This window comes from Telmatherina bonti, assembly GCF_933228915.1.
Source record: "Telmatherina bonti genome assembly, chromosome: 2".
NCBI lineage: Eukaryota > Metazoa > Chordata > Actinopteri > Atheriniformes > Telmatherinidae > Telmatherina > Telmatherina bonti.
The window spans coordinates 28,127,829-28,146,955 of record NC_136620.1 but is presented as its reverse complement, the minus strand read 5'-3'; the positions used below and the strand labels follow the sequence as shown (position 1 = coordinate 28,146,955).

General features: G+C 38.6%; 2 protein-coding genes across 2 annotated transcripts in view; one reads left to right on the top strand and one right to left on the bottom strand.

The window, feature by feature from the left end:
- Positions 1-480: 480 nt before the first annotated feature.
- On the bottom strand, positions 481-10,256 carry pidd1 (p53-induced death domain protein 1; the record flags this gene model as incomplete). Its single annotated transcript, XM_079257375.1, is given in 16 exon segments — positions 481-521; positions 524-744; positions 1,816-2,012; positions 2,267-2,374; positions 5,270-5,385; positions 5,744-5,867; positions 6,059-6,209; positions 6,294-6,429; positions 6,512-6,659; positions 6,765-6,938; positions 7,042-7,191; positions 8,282-8,483; positions 8,579-8,630; positions 8,748-8,900; positions 9,037-9,450; positions 9,641-10,256. Coding segments are annotated over 16 exon segments (3,003 nt in total).
- A 2,057-nt stretch (positions 10,257-12,313) lies between these two features.
- Positions 12,314-19,127, top strand: part of pnpla2 (patatin-like phospholipase domain containing 2) — a 7,147-nt gene continuing 333 nt past the window's right edge. The window contains exons 1-9 of the mRNA XM_079252723.1: positions 12,314-12,627; positions 13,335-13,567; positions 14,133-14,198; positions 15,278-15,487; positions 15,638-15,698; positions 16,092-16,295; positions 17,578-17,710; positions 17,972-18,094; positions 18,883-19,127. The exon at positions 18,883-19,127 is cut by the window's right edge and continues 333 nt beyond it. Coding sequence (XP_079108849.1) covers positions 12,441-12,627; positions 13,335-13,567; positions 14,133-14,198; positions 15,278-15,487; positions 15,638-15,698; positions 16,092-16,295; positions 17,578-17,710; positions 17,972-18,094; positions 18,883-19,127 — 1,462 coding nt within the window. The 5' untranslated portion in view covers positions 12,314-12,440. The remainder of the gene's footprint in view (positions 12,628-13,334; positions 13,568-14,132; positions 14,199-15,277; positions 15,488-15,637; positions 15,699-16,091; positions 16,296-17,577; positions 17,711-17,971; positions 18,095-18,882) is intronic.

Here is a 19,127-nt window from a genome sequence, read left to right as displayed (position 1 = left end):
AAGCATACTGAAAAAGTGACAATAATAAATAATTAAAAAAAAAAAAAATACTAGAAATAAATTTACAGTGTAACTGAGTTTGGTGAAATATGGTCATTTGCATCCGAATTTACATATTACGGACATGATTCTAAGGACACCAACGTCCCAAATATAATAAATTACACAAGGTCCTTGGAAAACACAATTTCTTAGCAGATAGGGTTTCAGTGAAAATTGTTCAAAATACCAATGTCAAAATTATTTTCTGCTGATGTATCAATTAATTTTAGACCTTTATACTAAAACTATTTCTATAAAATGTAAAAACACTGAGGTACATCAAATGCAGTTAATCCTTTTACCCTGTCCATTAAAAGGCCTCACCAGGTTGGTTACCATAATGTCTCAAAGAAAGGCTTTCATGCACCAGGACAGTTGTTTAGAGAACCAGAGGAGGCATGGACCCAAACGTAAACAAACAGGTTACTCAAGTGTAAATCAGCCATCTGTGCCCAGTGAGCAGTTATCTACTGCTGCGCTTCACCATGAGAGGAGCTCTCTGCTTCCAGGCCAACTCTCCTCAGTGACTCCAAGTACTTTCTTTTTCCTATGTTAACAATGTCCTCGATCTCTTCTGCAAGGTCTCTCCGGCCGCTTTCTATCATAGCGTCCATGAGCCTCGACACTGCTCCAGGTCCTGCATTCTTCTGTCCTCGAGCCCAGTGAAACAACATGTCCAGCACCAAGGAACCTAGGTTGTCCCTGGTGAGCAAAAAATATATAAAAATGTTACATTATATGCCCCCAGCTGCAGTGGCCTATATATCTGCAAAAAAGTCACTTATATAAACATGTTTTGCTAAGTAGATAAGTAGATATCACTTAGTCACCATATAATTTGATCAATTATACAAAGAGAGCTCCTGAACTCCCGCAAGCTGTAATATACTCTTTACTCATATATCTATCAAACATAAATGATCAAAAACAAACATAAACACAATATCAGAATTTTACTCACAATCCTGCACTCATAATGTGTGTATATGATATATATGAGAGAGAGAGATAACTTTTTTTTTTTTTTTTTTTTTTTTTTAGAGGGGAGAGCAGGGGGACTTGTCTCCCACCTCCAGGATGCGTCATGAGAGGTTCTTGGAGTATAGAAGAAGGGGGAGGGCCAGATGAGTAATACTCTGTTAGTAATCTCCTGCAGTGTCCCAGATGGCTCTGTGATGGCTGACAGTGCAGATTAAAACAATCAAAATTCTCCCTCATTTCTCTCGCTTCTCTTCCACTGCGGTTTTTCCTCCAGTTATACACCATCCCACTCTGTCTTCTTCTGGCTGAGGCTCTGTGTTTGTGCACTGATTACATAATTCAGTCATGAAAATGTAAATGCAAATGTAAATTTTGCACATTTAAAATGTTTTATGCACTCATACAAATAAGTCAACCAAAGAAATATGGTTGAAGTGATGTTAAAATTTACACTGCAGTTATTTGTATTAAACTATTACCCACAATATCATGAAATTCTCACCAAAGCTTTTTAATTACATTTCTGCTAAAGATATAAAAAATGTATTGGAAAAACTACTTTTTGCTTTTGTGGTACATCAGCCACAAAACTAAAATTGGCAAGTGAAGCTTCTAACATTAAACATCTATTTCCAGTGCAACGTTCTGTTAGGAATCCTTGCATTCTCATGTGGATGATACTTTAACATGTGCATGCAATATAAACATGGCCTCCATGTCTTGGGAAAAATAAATAGAAAAAAGGGTCACTCTGTAAAATGATTTTGACTCAATATAATCTTTTATTCTTACCTGTATTTATACTGGATGCGGTCCAGCTCTTCATAGCTCAAGCCAAGATTTATGCCTATAACACGCCAGTCCTGTCCGATCTGAAGGGAGATGGACAGCAGGTTGGATTCGGTGAGGTAGCCACTTTCAGGGTCACCCAGGTTTAGAGGAGGACACTGGAACTCCTCCATGACAAAACTGTTGTCTGAGTTTAAAGCCTGCATGAGAAATACACAATCGTTTCCCTTATTGTAATAACATTCATAGATAGCAACAAAATAAATAAAGTGTTTGTATAAAATGTATGGATATAGTATTATTAACAGAAGCAGTAAATGCATTATGGTTCAGAAAAAAAACTATTTTACATTTAAATACAAAATCTTAATATTATACTAAAGGATTGCTGTTATGCTGGATAAGAAAGAAAAACAAATGGAAAATTAAAAACTGAAAAATGACTTCAACTGACAGGAAGTTTTAATGGTAAGGTAGCAAGCCACTGGCTGTCAAGTCCTTTTCTCTTTCTGGCCACTTCCTCTGGTAGACTGCTGGGAATCTCCCCTCTGTAAAAGGATACCTGTAGCAGAGGTTCAAAACACAATTTTAGTGTGTTGCAATAAATGGGTTGCTTCAAAATAAGTACTGAATCTTAAAATTGACAGAAAATGGAATATAATGGAACAACTTGATGCACCTAATTCATAGGGGTGGGGAACTGATTTGAAAAAAAAAAAATCTAGAGTTTTTTTGCTTCACAATTTTAAAATCAATATTTTTGTTTAAAAAATAAAAATAACCCATTATAAAATTTTTTGCAATTTTTATGGCTCTTTTTACATGTCTTCTTGGGGATTATAGCAGCGGAATGATGGCCTGGCTACTGTGTTGTTTTTTTCCTAGTTGAAATTAAGTAAAATGACGAGCAAAAAAAGTTTCATACATGTTGCAATTTAAATCAAATCGCCATAATAATTCTCAGTTCTTTCTAGCTTATAGAAAAATGAATTTATTTGGGAAATGATCATCTTTTGTCACTTGAGAATAATGATTATGAATTTTAAAAAAATTTGAATCGAGAATTGATAAAAAAAAAATCAAATTGTCACCCCAAAAATCGGAATCAAATCGAACGTGAGTTGTTGTTAGATTTACATCCCTACTAATAAGATTAATTAGCAGCAGGTAAGTGACATGGCTGAGTTTAAAAAGAGCACCTTACAGAGGCGGAGTCTCAGAAGAAAGGATGGGGAGGTTCAGCATCTGCATACAGTTCTAAAGCCTGCATCTCTAATAGTATGAGGGGTAATAATGTCTACAAAATAGATCAACTATCCATCTGAATCTTTGGAACAGGACTATTGATGCTAGAAAAAAATGAAAGGTAGAAAAAGGTTCTAGAGTAGCATATGCTCCCATCTGGATGGTGATTTTTCAGAGATGGTCTTGTATATTTTTAATCAGACAATGTTAAACCTCTTACAGCATCGACTGCAACAGCAGGGCTTGGCAGCAGAAGAGTACTGGTTCTGAACTGCCTGTATAAAAATGGACCAACATTTTCTTCCCAGTGGTCTAACAAGTGGTCTTCTTAGTTCAAAGATGTTTAGGGACTGTTATAAAAGAAGAGGCTACGCTGCATAGTGATAAACCTGGTCCTGTCCAAACTTTCAAAGAAATAAAAATGCTGCTACAATTTTCAGGACAAGATCATGTCAAGCTAATCATTTTAATCACATAGTTAAATGTCTCAGTTTCAACATTTGATTAGTTTTCTGTTAAACTGGGAAAAAGACATGAGTGTAACCTTTTTGGAAGTCATTTATATCCACTGTTATTTACATTTAACACAGCGTGCAAACGTTATTGGGGCTGGAGTTGTAAAACACCCCACAAGGCATTGCCTCAGTGCTACACAAATGAACAAGCTTTTGTTTGTGGCTCATTTTCTGTAAACAAGAACAGAGTGTAATTTTCATTTGACCCATACCCCACTGAAGGCTGTCTGAAAGCAGGAATCTCTGGGAAAACAGGGTGGCTTCCTTTTTTTTTTTTTTGCCAGTTTCTAAGAACAAAGCTTAATTGTAAAGCAGCCTAGGGGGCATATTTTCTTTTAAAACTGTATCAATATTTGATGTGAAACAAATCCAGTACAAGAACGATTGCAGAAATTCTCTCGCAAACTAGTGTGAATCTTTGTGGTTGTCATCTCATATAATCTAACTGAGGTGTGACTTGCATATAATTTTCCATCCATCCAGTTTCTCCTGTTTATCTGAGGTCGGGTCGTGGAGGCAGCTACCTAAGCAGGGAAGCCCAGACATCCCCCTGCCCAGCCACATTTGCTTGTTCATCCTGGGGGATCCCAAGACAGTCCCAGGCCAGCTGAGAGATGTAATCCCTCCAGTGTGTCCTGGATCTCCTCTCAAAGGGATGTGCCTGGCACACCTCACCAGGGAGGCGTCCAGGAGACTTCCTGACCAGATGCCAGAGGCTATCTCATCTGGCTCCTCTAAATGTAGAGGAGCAGCGCCTGTACTCTGAGCAACTCCTGGGTGAATAAGCTTCTCACACTATCTCTGACAGCCCATTTATGCTTGACACAGAAGACAGATACATAGACGGATGGACAGTTTGGTCCGTCTCCTGGGTTTGTTATGTGTTTAGCTAACTGTCGCTTGATGCAAGAAAAGGAGCAATACCACCAGAAATCACGGGAGCAGTGCTGAACTGTATAGCCCACACAGACGCAACCGGCAAAACAAACAAGCCAGAGAGGAAAAAGAAGAGGAACGTGAAGAAGACGATGCAGAAACTGTCAAATTAAAAGTGCCCAATAAGGATACAGAAGAAGTTGAGAACAGCAATAAAAAAAAATTTTTAAAAAAACATTCAATTTTTTTTTGGTGTTTTTGGACAATTGTAAACATCTTTATAGAAGTCAATTAAAGCTACCAAAAGGTGTCAAAACATGAAAGTGAACACCAAACTCAACACTCGAGTGGAGGGCACCCCCCCCCCCCCCCCCCAAACCTCAGTATACACAGTGTTGATGAAGCACTGCAGCCCCCTCAACTGAGTTTAAAGCATCTAACAAGAAACCTTCTTTATACCAGCTCACATATTTTCCAGAGTCCATACATTTTTTTTGACAAACATAATTAGGGTTGCAGAGGATTAGACGAAATTACAAGTCTTCAACAATTCTTTAGTAACTGTGATGGATGATTTTATTTCTTTGTATTCAGCTGCCGCAAATAGCTTTAAGGTGACACCATGTGGTACGCAACTCCCTTACCCAAACCTGGATCAATACTAGATAATACTGAACCAACTAATGAATTGTTAGTTTCAAAGCCATCTATTGTTTGTTGCATTTAAATACCATATATGATTAATCATAAGATGCACAAAATAAATCAGAACATGAAGGAAAAGCACATTAGTATTGTCTTCACTGTACGATATGTCTTACCTGTCCCCTCACTGGTGTCTTCTGATCCTGAGCTGGACAGATGTATACTTCTTTCAGATTCTTCAAGCTAGAGTAAAACACAAAGCACAGCCGCCCACCCAAACAGTCTGGTCGGTCTGGAAAAAACAAGACAATTAACATGATATGTCTACAAAAAACTTCTTTAAAAAAAAAAAAAAAAAAAACTATTACAAAGCAACACACTTTCTTCTTATTTCATTTTAGGGTTCAAGTTGCCTTAAATATACACTATTTAGACAGTAAAACAGTGGTGGTGGTGGTGGTGGTAGTGTGTGTGTGTTTGTGTGTGTGTGTGTGTGTGAGTGAGGAGGGGGATGCAGAGGCTCCAGACTGGGATTTTAACCTGGACCAGGTATGTTGAGAAGTTACAGCCACAGGCCACAAAGCAGGCACTCAAGCAATTAAGTTAAATGACAAAGCAGTGACTTCATCTTATTTAAAATGACTTCCCACCTGTGCTAATATCCAAGCCCCTCTCAAAGCCTGCAAAGAACTGCTCTCCCTCCAGTAGGTCACACAGGTCTGAAGGCTGCGGTCCGTCATAATCCTCTGACAAAGACTGGACTCTGCTGTCTATCTGTGCAGGAACACCACAACACCACAATCCTTGGTTAGTGTCTATGTTTAGCTTTACAAATGCATTCACATCACTAAGAAACTAGCTTGACCTAAAACAATCAAATATAAGGCTGATAAATTGAGAGGGGGTGTAGGATGGGGAAAGGTTTTACACAGAGCCTCCATAGTTTAAAATGAAGTATTTCAAACCTTGTTAGCAGGTAAACACTGCAAGAGAACTTGGGAGGGGTCCGTCTTCCGCTGGAGGACAAGGAACTGCACTTTAAACTGTTTTAGCCTTTGATAGACCTTCCTGACCACCCCACTAACGCAGCGCTGTGTGGTGTACCATAGCCAGTACCTGTTATGGTGAAGATGATGCAGAGTGATGATGCTATTATGTAAAATCTAAACACTTATAATTTAAGATAGCACAGGAACTCACCAGGAGAAGTGTGTAATGTAGAAAATGGCATACAAGTGGGTGACATAGAGAGACACTTGGGACGTGATGTCGGTCCATGTCTGGGCAGTGGGATCTCCATGGAGCAGATGCAAATGTGATATATCTGCTGTATGACCTGTAGCAAAAACGCACTATGTAATACATGTTAATATATTCTGTTATTATGCATACGTGGGCATCTAGACAGTTTATTACACCTGTGACTCCAGGTGGCAGTGGGATCTGGACTTTTACTGGTTGCAGGAAATGTAAGCTGGGAATCTGGGAGAGACAGAGGAGAGGGCTGGCTCTGGCCTGAGCATCACCACAAACTGCCTGCACCTCCAACTCAGACACCTGCACCACCTACAGGGAGCGAGAAACACACACACACACATGAAGCAGGAAAAACTCTCTTGCAAACAGATAGATGCTCTTCTTATACATATAACCACTACTAGCTGTCATTACCTGCAAAGTAATTGTACGAGTTTGCATGGTGGATTCTGGAGGGAAATGAAGCTTGATTCCAGGGTCACAGCTGGATACTAGCAGGGCTCCTGCTGGTGTAACGCAGCAACTGTCCTGTACTGGTCGAGACACTGCCATAAACCAGGAAAAGTGTCTGACCAAGCAGCACGCCAGCTACAGGTAGACAAGAGCTTTTTTTTATTTCACAAACATCACAGCAATCTGTAATACCATGAAGAAGGAAAAAATCCTTTTAGAGTGGGAGGTCATGCTTTACCCTGGCCGGACGGCCTCCAGGATGACTGCAGTTGCTCTCGCTTCCTCTCCTTAGATCAGTTGGCAGAGTACTCCATGACTCTCCATCAAATTTCCGCACCACCACCTCCCCTCTTTTTGTCCGGTGATATGGCACACACACTTCCACAGGCTGCAAGTTGGAGAGATGAAAATAATTTTTAAAAAAGTATCCCACACATAGTACGAACAACACAGTGTTTTCACACTATTTACTTACTGAAACACATTGGACTCACTATTACTGCCATTCCTATGTAGTTGTACTGGTTTTATAATAGTGGATATTTTATTTATTTGTTTATTTATATATTGATTCATCAAGGGCAATGCAAAGAAGCACTAAAAGCATATAATATAAAAAAACAGGTATTTTAAAAGAGAAACATACATACATTTGTGCTCATATTTATCCATATCCTTTCATTAAAGAAGGGAAAAAACAGCTGCCTGTAAAAAAAAAAAAAAAGCTGAAATTGACTAAAGTAATAATAAATAAAAATGTTATGAAAATCATTACATTATTTTCTAATTCTGGTTCGATAGAAATATGTTTTTTAAAATGCAAACAAATAAGATAATTTATTACATTTGTTTGTTTTTTCTTTCTTCAACTCAATTAAATGAAAAAACAGTGTCTTATATTACTAAATTATATTTTTGCTAATTTTTTGTTATTGTTCCGTTTTTAAGTCTCCAATTATTTGAGTGACTGTTGTAAATTCAGCCTTTTCTTTAATGAAAGGGTGTGAATACATATGAGCACAACTGTATGCATGGAGTTACAAACTGAGAAAAATAATGTATATTAATGCAATCTGCCACTGTGTGTTTATATATCACAAATACTGACAATACAGTTTTATAGTTGTAATTATAATTGTAATATATTTTAGTCATTAGTATCTGATGGGCTAACAGTTAAAAGTCATACCAAATGATTAAATACACATTTAGTTTGAAAGTACATTAAAATGACAGTATTCTAGCGCAGAGTTTGGGAATTTTAGAAGTGTCTTAAAAACACAAAAATCAAACCTTCACGAGGTATTTTCATAAATTTATCCCTTCGTGGTTTTCAGAAAGACTTTCTAATCAGTTTGGCTCCAAATCCACGATGCTGGCATTACGTCAGCATCATCAGTCATTCCCTCTGGGTGCAATATTCCAACTACTGATGTCATCAACTAAAGTTTAATAAACCTTTCTGATTATCTTTATACCTTTAGAAATTTAACTCCATGAGGACGAAGTTCCAGTGGACGACTCAGTAGGATGTCGTGTTCCTCCAGCGACACCCACTTTTTGTCTGGCCTTTTCTCGGCCCACCTCAGTCTCGTAGTTGTCACCAGGCATCCTGGGGGGAACACCAGCTCAGCCCCGCCTGGGAGAAACACATGAGACCCAGCAGACGAAACAAAGAAACTAGGGAGCAAAAGAAGTACATTACTTTTAATATGTATTATGTAACTTATCATTTTACCTCAAAAACATGAGCTAATACTACAGTGATGCTGTACCTGTGCTGATTAAACCTCAGGTGCAACTCAGGAATTTTTGTCTCAGCTTGAGCTGATAAGAGAACAAAGAAAATATACTGTTAGTATATGTAAATTGTGTATCTGATGACTGCAATACAGAAATAATGGGAGCATTAATCAGTTTCAAGCCCCCGTTATCTGTACTCACCAGGTGTGGGAGGGAGAGGAGGTGGTGTTGGAGGTTTTCCCAAAGGATTGTCACGAACATCTATTTTAAGCAGAGGCAGTTTGTTCAGACATTGTGGGATCAGGCGGAGGTCATTGCTGAAGATAACAAGTTCCATGAGAGAAAGGAGAGAGCCTGAAAAGACAAAGAAGACAAGTGAAACCTTTTTTTCATTCTTCCAGTCAACAATCAAACTAAAATCTAACTACATGTCCTGTTTGTTTTTCAGACGGTCTTTTACTGACACGCTCACTCACCCTTAGACCCTTACCCATGCTCTCTGGTAGCTGCTTCAGTTTGTTATGGGACAAATCCAGCTTAACAAGCTTCCCCAGAAACCCAATTTCATCAGGTAGATGCTGGAGGAAGTTATGTGACACATCAAGTGTTTGCAGTTCATCCAGCTGATCCAAACTTGGGGGGAGACTCACCAACTTGTTCCCCAGGAGGGAGAGGTAAGTTAGGGAGGACAGTTGGGCTATGTCAGAAGGCAAAGCTGAGATGTTGTTGTGACAGAGGAGTAATGAAGACAGCACAGGCAGGCTGAAAATGCAAGGTGGGAGGCAGGAGAGCTGGTTGAAGGAGAGATCCAAGTGTACCAAGTGAAAGAGGGAGGACACAGATGTGGGCAAAGTGGTTAAGAGGCCAGGCAGGGGCTCACCGTGTGAGTCATAAAGACAGTGACCTTTAATTAGAAAGATAAAAAACATATATTGAAGCAGAGCAAATGGCAGAAAATATACTCAGATTATAATTTGTCAACACAGTATTCCATTTTTATGCTATATGTAAAAGTTAATGTAAAGATGAGGGTCAAAATTGCAATAATGGCATTTCAACTGTGCAAAAACTGAATAAATAAATGTGAAAAGTACCCCGAATAGCCAGTGAGTGCAACTCTTTCAGATGGTGCAAGACCTCTAGTGCCCCATCCAGTCCTGGTTTATCCTCTGAGCCCAGTCTCAGGTACTGGAGGCCCCTCAGCTGTCCTGGAATAGATCTCCATAGTAACGGTAGTGCAGCTGCTCCTCCCCGGTACACATCAAGAGTCAACCTTGTATCAGTCAACACAGCTGAGAGCTCCACAGTAGGAGGTAAGGGTGGAGTCAGAGACAAGACAGGGGAGCAGGATGATGAAGATGAAGGTGAAAAGTAAACTTGATGAAAGCTGGTGGAACAAGAGGAAGAGAGGCTTGACATGGAGGGATCAAAGTTGTCCATAAAGCTGGGAGGAGACACGGAGGGAGCATCCCTGTCTCCCTCTTGTGCATTACCCTCAGAGTCAGACATCACATGTCGTGATATTGGTTCAGTCTCGTCATCACGATTCACGAGTGTTTTGTCTGGGACAATGGATTTTGTTCTTGGGTTGCACACAGGTGTAACTTCCGCCTCTCCATCGTTTGACATCTTTGCTTTCAAAGACCAACCGGATTCGTTTCCTTCACCTTCCTCATCAAAAGCAGCGTCTTCGTCAATGTTTTTCTCCATTGAATATGGTTTTCTATTCTTTATATCTATTTGCTAACATCAGCAGTCAAGTTCAGCACTCTACTGATGTTTTTGTTCAGAATGTCTGTAAGGTTATTCGTAACACAGCCAGGCATAGCCAAATGGCTGCCATAACAAGCTATGTCCAGCAAGTAACCAGTTTTTACAGTATGAATTATGTGTCACCGTTACAGGAGCACACGCAAGCTAGGCAGTGTAGCATTAATGTTTAAAACTAGAAAAGGAAAAGAAAAAAAACCTCTATAAATACACGTATCGTCCATTAAGTTACTTGTGTTACCGACTAGCAATCTCAGGATTATACTAAAAATACCTAGAAACATTGGTCACCGGATTTGTCTCTTCTATGTAACACTACTTCCTGGTACCCAAAAGATTTGAAAGCAAAGACGTTGCGTCACATCAGTGCGTTCAGTTTTATTTACATTGGCTGCCGGTTGTACACGGGAGGAATTAAACCGTCAGTATCCATGTAGCGGTAAAGATCCCGCCCCTTCGGTAGTTCCTGTGTATAACAACCAGCGCCTTGAAGGGAGCGCCGCCAAAGTTTCAACTCGGGGCGGGACAATTGTGACAACGTGTAAAGTCGATGCGAGTCCCAACTTGTCCATTTGGTGGCGCTGTTCGAAGTGATTTAAGAGCAGTCTGATTCACTTTTTTTACTTGTGTTTTTTTTTTTTCTTAAATCATGTTTTGTTTTTGTCACACATATCTATCTATCTATCTATCTATCTATGATATATACACACACGCACACACAGACACACAAACACACACACATATGTATATATATATATATATATATATATATATATATATATATATATATATATATATATATATATATATATATATATATATATATATATATATATATATATATATACAGAGAGAGAGAGAGAGAGTTACAAAGACCATAGAAGTTTAATCAGATCGAACAGCGCAGTGCAAATTCTCCCCAGATGACTTCTTTATTACAGCAGTTGTGCCCTATTACATCACTTTTCAGCTTGTGTATTTTACGTGGAGCTCAGGTCACTCTCCAGTCTCTTTTACACGTTAGATGACTCATACTTGATCAAATAAAATAAGGAGTATTACTTTTTAAATCCCTGAAGTTGCTGATGGTTCCACAGTTTGATCCTAGGACACACTTGGTGTACTATTCATAACCTTTATCAGTCGCACAGCAGTGGATATTTGTTAGTTTAAGTCTGTGAAAGTTCATTCTAGGAAGTTACAGAGAAACATTTTAGTGATTACACCGAATGTGTTTTATAATCCATTGGTGGCAGGCCTATCTATGATTTCTTCTGGATTTCGACATTGCTTTGTCGTAACATCATTTGATGTAGCCTACAGATCCTGAAGAAGGATGAAAGTTTTTTTGTTTTTTGTTTTTTTTTTCAAAACACAAATTTCCAGAAATGTTTTTTCATTAAAAAGTCCTATAGGGAATAACATAAATATCTTCCACGATTTAATATAGCCTACGAAAACCAATACACCCTTCCTGTTGTGAAAGGCTCTCTGGAGACTTTTCATTTTCTCCTGACCTCATATGAACAAAAACAAGTAGATAACTTTAGTAACAAGAAAACAAAACGCAGAGTTCCATCAATGGAGACGAAAGTTTGACAGTTTCGGAGACTAAAGTGACTTTAAACTGACGTCAGCGGTGGGGACTGTGATTGGTCAAATAGTCACCTTTTTTAATATGATAGGTCCGTTTCTCTTGAAGTCTTGATTATGATTGGATAAGATAATGGATTGGTTAATGCTCCGCTTGCCTCCCAACATAACTCCCTCCGTGAGAAATAACAACAGGCCTCCTTGTTTTTCGGCATCTATATTAAGTAGCTCATGATCGCTGTTTAAGAGTAGTTTACTTACAGTTTACTTTCAGTAATAAGGAATTATTGTATTTCTACATAATGTTAACTTTGTAGACGTTTCCTACAACGAAGAAAGTGACCTGCTGTTCTGGCTTTCACAGCAGGCAAAGTCCACTTTCTAAAAGACAACAAGCCGAGAGCCATCAACTTTTTTTTTCAGTATTAGATTAGAACTATATTTGATATTTAAGAAGTTTTACTGTGTTTTCTATAAACTGGATTTTAATCTTAGACAGCTGGACACAGCTGTGGACGCAAATCAAGCACTATGTTCCCGTTAGACTCGCCGTGGAACATCTCCTTCGCAGGTTGCGGCTTCCTCGGCATCTACCACGTTGGTGTTGCCAGCTGTCTACAGGAGCAGGCTCCTTTCCTGGTCCAAAACGCCAAGCACATATATGGAGCATCTGCTGGAGCGCTCACCGCCACTGCTCTGGTTACAGGAGTGTGTCTTGGTAAGTATCTGTTAGGTTTTTAAGTGTTTGCACTGGATGCAGATGCTTCATGACTTCTGAGTGGTGAAGAGTCTGCTAAACTGTAAGTTTTGGCTATAATGACTTGTCACTGCATTACTGTCTTATAAACTGAATCACATGAAAGAAATTATTAGCCTACTTGTGTTATTTGAAAATGTTGTTATTAAAAGTATTACAAAGTGGAGAGTCGGAGTAATTAGTCGTTATACACCATCAGAGGACCAGTTTGATGTCCTTCCATAAACCATTTAATTTGTGGAATAACAACTAAACTGCAAATACAGAGTTTCACATTAAAGCTCAAACTTTCTTCATGTAAAGCTTTTGTGAGCATCTTTGGCAGAAGTAAAGCTTTCAAGGGAAGCATATCCTACCCAGTCCTCCCTTTTCTGCAATAGAGTCACTGTAGTCTGTCCTGTAAGACTTGCTTTCCAGTAATAGTTGCTCATTACACCTAACCATAAATCTTATTACTGGTTGCTCTAATTCTTTGACCTTATAATACAGCCAAATAAAGCTGCATGAAGAATTTAATTCTTGCACAAAACCTCTCGTATCTTCGTTATTGCAATTTACACTAACCATATTAATAATTGCTCTCCATCTCTGACCAGTGTCAGTGTACATGATAGTGAGCTGTCACAGAGATAGCAGCAGTACCCAGACTATTTAAAAATGTTTCGCAGGAGAGGCAGGTGCAAGCATCATTGAGGTAGCCAAAGAGGCGAGGAAGCGGTTCCTTGGACCCATGCATCCTTCCTTTAACCTGGTGAAGATTGTGCGTCACATGCTGCGCCGCACTCTGCCAGACGACTGTCACCACCAAGCCAACGGACGACTGGGAATCTCTCTCACCCGGGTTTCAGATGGAGAAAATGTCCTGGTGTCTCACTTCAACAGCAAAGAGGAAGTGGTGCAGGTATAAACACTCCGTTTGACCGTTTGTTTTTTCCCCCACAACACTTTACAGCATATTTGGTTGGAGATATAATGAAACATCAGAATGCACTTAATTAAATACATTATTGCTGATGCCACTATTTTATTTTGCACCAGCAACAATATGGGAAAGTTAATTAAATCAAGCAACGTGATATTGTTCCAGTTTCTGTGATGATTTCTGGTTTACTTTGCAGTACCACCATGGCATAAATATATGTTCATAGTGTGCACAACGAATACACACCGTTGTCTTATTAGTGTTATCTATAATTTTATTTCTATAAAAAAAAAAAAAATCATAATAATGCTTAAATTAAATAACAGAAAATATGCCTGTGTTCTATCATTTAACTTTTAATCAATAGTATTCTGAATGTCATCATTTTGTTGTGCTGGGATTCTGGCTAAATGACAATAAATGATTCTGATCAATATAATATAATTATTTGTAATTTTTTCTTTCTATTTAGCTGAGATCTAACTTTTTGTCTGTGTGATGAATGGGTCAAACTCAGTTTTTCTGATGTATCTTTATTGATCAGGCCTGTGTCTGCAGTGCCTACATCCCAGTCTACTGTGGCTTCATTCCACCCACACTACAAGGAGTGGTGAGTAACTTTACCTCTCAGCTTGTGTCACTTTTCCTCTGTTACCAGTGTCTCATTTGCAGCCTTATGAAGCTAAATAAACTAAATGTCTTGTATATATATTTAAAGGCAAATAACATATGTAGAAGTTGCTGTAGTTGAAGGGTTGTATTGTGCAGTCCACTCCGCTTGTGTCTAAATTATCCACTTTTTTTATGTTCCTGCTCTAGGCACTGCTTTTATATTTGTAACTGTGCCAATTGCAGACCTCCCTTCCTCAAGAATGTGTTTGTTCTGAATGGCACTTGTGTGTAAACAATGATTAGAAAATTCCACTGGTGTTAGTGTTTGTCATAGAGCTCGGATTGAAGGAGAAAGTGGAACTTGTACCTTATTTCCTCTTTTTTTTTGTGCTGGACATGTTTTCTGGTTTAAAGGTCTTCTTAGAAATACCCCCCCCCCCATCCCCCCACCTGTGACCTTTGTGATGAGTTTTGAAAGCTTTTGTTGGTGTGTATAGAGGGCTTGTGACCAAAATAAGAGTGGCAGAGCCTAACGTGACCACATTGGCACGTTTTGAGTTTGTTCTGTACTCTTACTCATGTGGCTCAGATTCAAAAGCCTGATGTCATTCTATGTTGACACACACACTGCCTCTTTGTCCAAGTGAAAAGTTTCCTCAGCTTCTACCAAAACAAACTTTTGCTGTTTCATAGTCTTTTTTACTGGCAAAACTGTTTGAACAAATGATATGATACATACAGTTTCTGAGACATTTGGCATCACTTTGTGGTACAGTTTTGCTTAAGATCCTGTGGAACACAATGTGATTTTTATCTTATTGGACGCCACAAAACAGTAGATTACATGATAAAAATGGACATATCACATAGTAATAAATGATAATTATCCTTAATAAATGTAGGTACTTTTTTAATTTACATTTTGTTAAAGGGACAAATAAAGACCTCATATTCAAAACATTTGACTTATCTGATCATTTTTGCATGTGTTTGGTTTTTACTGGTTCATTCCAAGTTTGGAAACTTTAAACAGATATTGCTCCTTTTCTGTTTGTTGATAAATCTTTTGTCGCTCAGCGATATGTTGATGGAGGAATCTCAGACAATCTGCCCCAATATGAACTGAAAAACACCATCACGGTGTCCCCGTTCTCTGGAGAGAGTGACATCTGCCCCAGAGACACCTCCACCAACATCCATGAGGTGCGTTTCACCAACACAAGCATCCAGTTCACCCTCACCAACCTCTACAGAGTCTCCAGGGCGCTCTTCCCTCCTGATCCAATGGTAGGCCACCTTTTGATTACAGCCCTCTGTACACACATATGTATAAAAACACACAAACAGCCACTGATAACGGGATTGCCTCACAGAAGTGAACTCTGTGTACTTCTTTAAGTCACTGGAGATAAATGTATATGTTTGCTTTGTGTGCAGGTTATGAAAGCCATGTGTAAACAGGGGTATAAAGACGCTCTGCACTTTTTAGAGCGAAATGGTAAGAGTTCAACCTTCTCCTACTTTCTTCAAAGCTGTTTCTTTTTAACATGCAAACTGCTAACATTGATCTTTTGTCTCATGATCAGAAAATGTTAGTATTTACACACATTATCAACCTGATACACTATCAGAAATGTGGGCTTCCTGTGAGCATGTCACCACATCAATAAACTTCTTTCCTATTGATAAGAGAAAGCTTCTTTCTGTGGTTATCAGTGTGTACAAGAATCAACAGTTTTACTAAATCAGGATGTGGAAATATGTTGATTATTATAAGCTTGATGGATAATTCAACTTGTTGAGAAATAACCGTGTTTGTTTGAGTCTCATGCAAATGATCTATAGATAGACAATCAAATAAAGCTCATTGATGTATTGTTTTTACTTTTAGGGTTGCTTCATTTCAATGGTCCTCAAAGAGATATGCCCCTGCTAGCTAATGGGAAAGTAAATGAGGATTGTGATGAAGAGGAGGAGAATGATAAAAAGGAAGAAGAAGAGAAGTCGTACATGGAAGAGAAAGTGGCGACGGTTCATGCTCGCCCCTCATTGGATGAACATATCATTGAGTATCTTCCACCCACCCTGCACAAAGGTAACAAAACAGTGAGATTTACACATGAGATGTAAAGTGTTTTGTCTAATTACATCTTCTACATCATCCTCACAAAGCATCGTGTTTGTTCTCCACTGCACCGGTTAAATCCAGACTTGTTTATAAGAAGTACTAAACAGCTGAAAGTCGAGCATTACAGATTTGTCTTTATTTTTTATTTAAGTCACAAATAAATTTAAACAAACAAATTAAAAGTTGCACATATGATAGATTTAAAAATTCTTGCTACTGCAGTGTGTGTAGTATCACAGAGACAATTCGAATATTGCAAAGAGATTTAGACTAATATGGGGACAGTCAGTGGTGTCTTATCGAAGGCTGCATTCCAGTAAGACAAGCTTCTGCTTTTCTGTATGTTCCACAACTAACCAGCATCCTCAGGTTCAGAAGTGGAAAAAAACCTCTTTAATAGCTCCATGTATAAAAGTATTTGTTTTTATATACCACAATATTTTTTTTCCTTAACAATAATATACAATAACATTGCAAATCACCATTTCTAATTTAATGTAGCTGTTAAGTGCAAACTTTTTTTTTTTTAGCTCGTTGTTCTCAGAGCAGCTTCACATTTCCATCCTTTCCTTTGTATGCTCCATTTTTCCTATGTTGTTTCAGGGTCTCCGTTTTAGTCCGAAGGTAAACAAGCAGACACTGTCCAGGTCTTAAAGGGTCACATCTCAGCTACTTCCTTCAACAATTGTTGGTTTTTGTTCTTTAAAGTCTTAAACAAATAAATGTCCTTCTACGTGGGGTTTCGTGGAAAGCAAATTGGTTTCTTTTACTAGAGTAATCAAAGATTTTAGTTAATGTTATGCTTAACTTAACCACTCTAAAGTGATTATAAACTGAATGTTAGAAAGAGTATACCTAACTTGGGTTTTGCCATAATCTTCTTCAGTGACATCAGTGACTGCTGGTAGCAGAAATAACAATAGATGTGAAATCTTAAAGAGGATATTGTGCTTTTAAACATAGTCAGTAGTTAAAGGTTTGAAGCACAAAGTGTTATTGTGAAAGGTTTTAAGCGACTTCCCTATATATCACTTCACTTATTACATTGCAATTATTGAAGAACACAACTTTTGTGGGGATTTCTAAGTACATTAATGACTTGTTAATATTTTTATTCTTAAAAAAAAAAAAAAAAAAAAAAGTGAACTGAACTTAAAAATCCGAATAATGTCATCAAAACATTTGACTCATGTAGGGTTAGCAGTCTGGGACAAAAGATGTAATTGTGTGTCTTTGCCTCCCTCTTCAGCCCTAGTTGAGGCCTGCATGGAAAGGAGGAGTCTGGTGCAGTCGCTAGGCAACTTGCTCCCAGTCAGGATGGCCTCAGCCATGATGCTGCCCTACACACTCCCTCTGGAGTCTGCTTTGTCCTTGACTCTCAGGTGTTGTGTGACTTAATAACATGTAGTCCCTTTCCCAAAGTAATTGATCCTGTGCTGTGCATCTCTTTAAGCTTTTTACAGTTCGCACGTTAAATGGATTTATAGAAGGTTTTATTGATTATAAACTGAATACCTTTAAACTGTCTTTTTTTTTTTTTTGCTTTGAATACAGTCTGGTGCTAGAAATAGTACCAGTACTATGTCGCCATTACTAAATATAAATGCTGTCTTTTGAGTGAAAACGATGCGATTTACATGCAGACTTCTGGAGTGGCTGCCAGATGTGCAAGAAGATGTGGGGTGGATTCGAGAGCAGATTATGAAGATCCTTCAGCGTATTCTTCGCCAGGCCTCCAGAAGCTTTTCCCAACGTGTATCAGCGAGGTAGTTAACAATGTGGTTTACAGTTTCAGTTGTTAATTAAAACCACATAACTTAAAAAGGCTACAGTTTTGAATACACATCTGTACACACCTGGCTGGTAGTAGCAGCTCTCAGAGTTTATGAACATGGCTGGATTTCACTCATTTCTGGTCCTCAGGATCCATGATCCAACATGTTTTAGATGTTTCCATACTTAGCTGAAACGACTGGCTTGCAAAAAGCCTGACACAAGGTGCAATTAACCTGAATCCGGTGCGTTGGAGTCGAGAAATACCTAAAACATGCAAGGCAATGGAATCCTGAGGGCCCAGATGAGGAAAAAACTGGGTGAAACCTGCAGTAACTGATGATTTTAGCCAGATGAGGGCAGCAGAGGCATGTGATGATTGGCGTGTCATCATCCTGAAATGGTTTGGGAACCTTAGCTTATCTGCACACTGGGTCAGCTATCTTCTGATGGAAATATGTGGCTCCTCTCCATTTGCAAATTGGTGAACTTTATCTATCTGCCCCTTTAGTATTGGCCATGTAATGTATGGTTTCTTTTTAGAGCATTTTTGCTGTTTAAAAAAAGATTTGTATGCATTTGATGCTTTAAAAGTAAAGTCATATGCACACAAATAAAAACTAAACTCAAACTTTCTTTAAAAATATTAAAGTATAAAGAAGCATAAGATGGTTTAATGAACTGCAAATATAAAATCTCTTTTATTGTGTCTCTAATTCGAGAGATGATCATATTTGACTCGTCATTCATGTCTCTGTGTCCTGTTTAATTTCCCAAAAAGATTGTTCTGCCAGCTGGAGCTGCACAACTACCAGTCCCTCCCGTCCAGGTCCAGCTCCACCAGCCTGTTTCCCACCTGGGTGAATGAGAGCAGCCCTTCAGTCCAGGATGTCTTTGTGCGTCTCGACCACTACAAGAAGCAGCTGTTATCTGGAGTTTTCTGTATCAACATGGATCTTCGGGGCTCCTTCAAAACTGGAATGATGTCACCTGATAAGAGTCATCCATCCAGCCTCTCCCAACGAG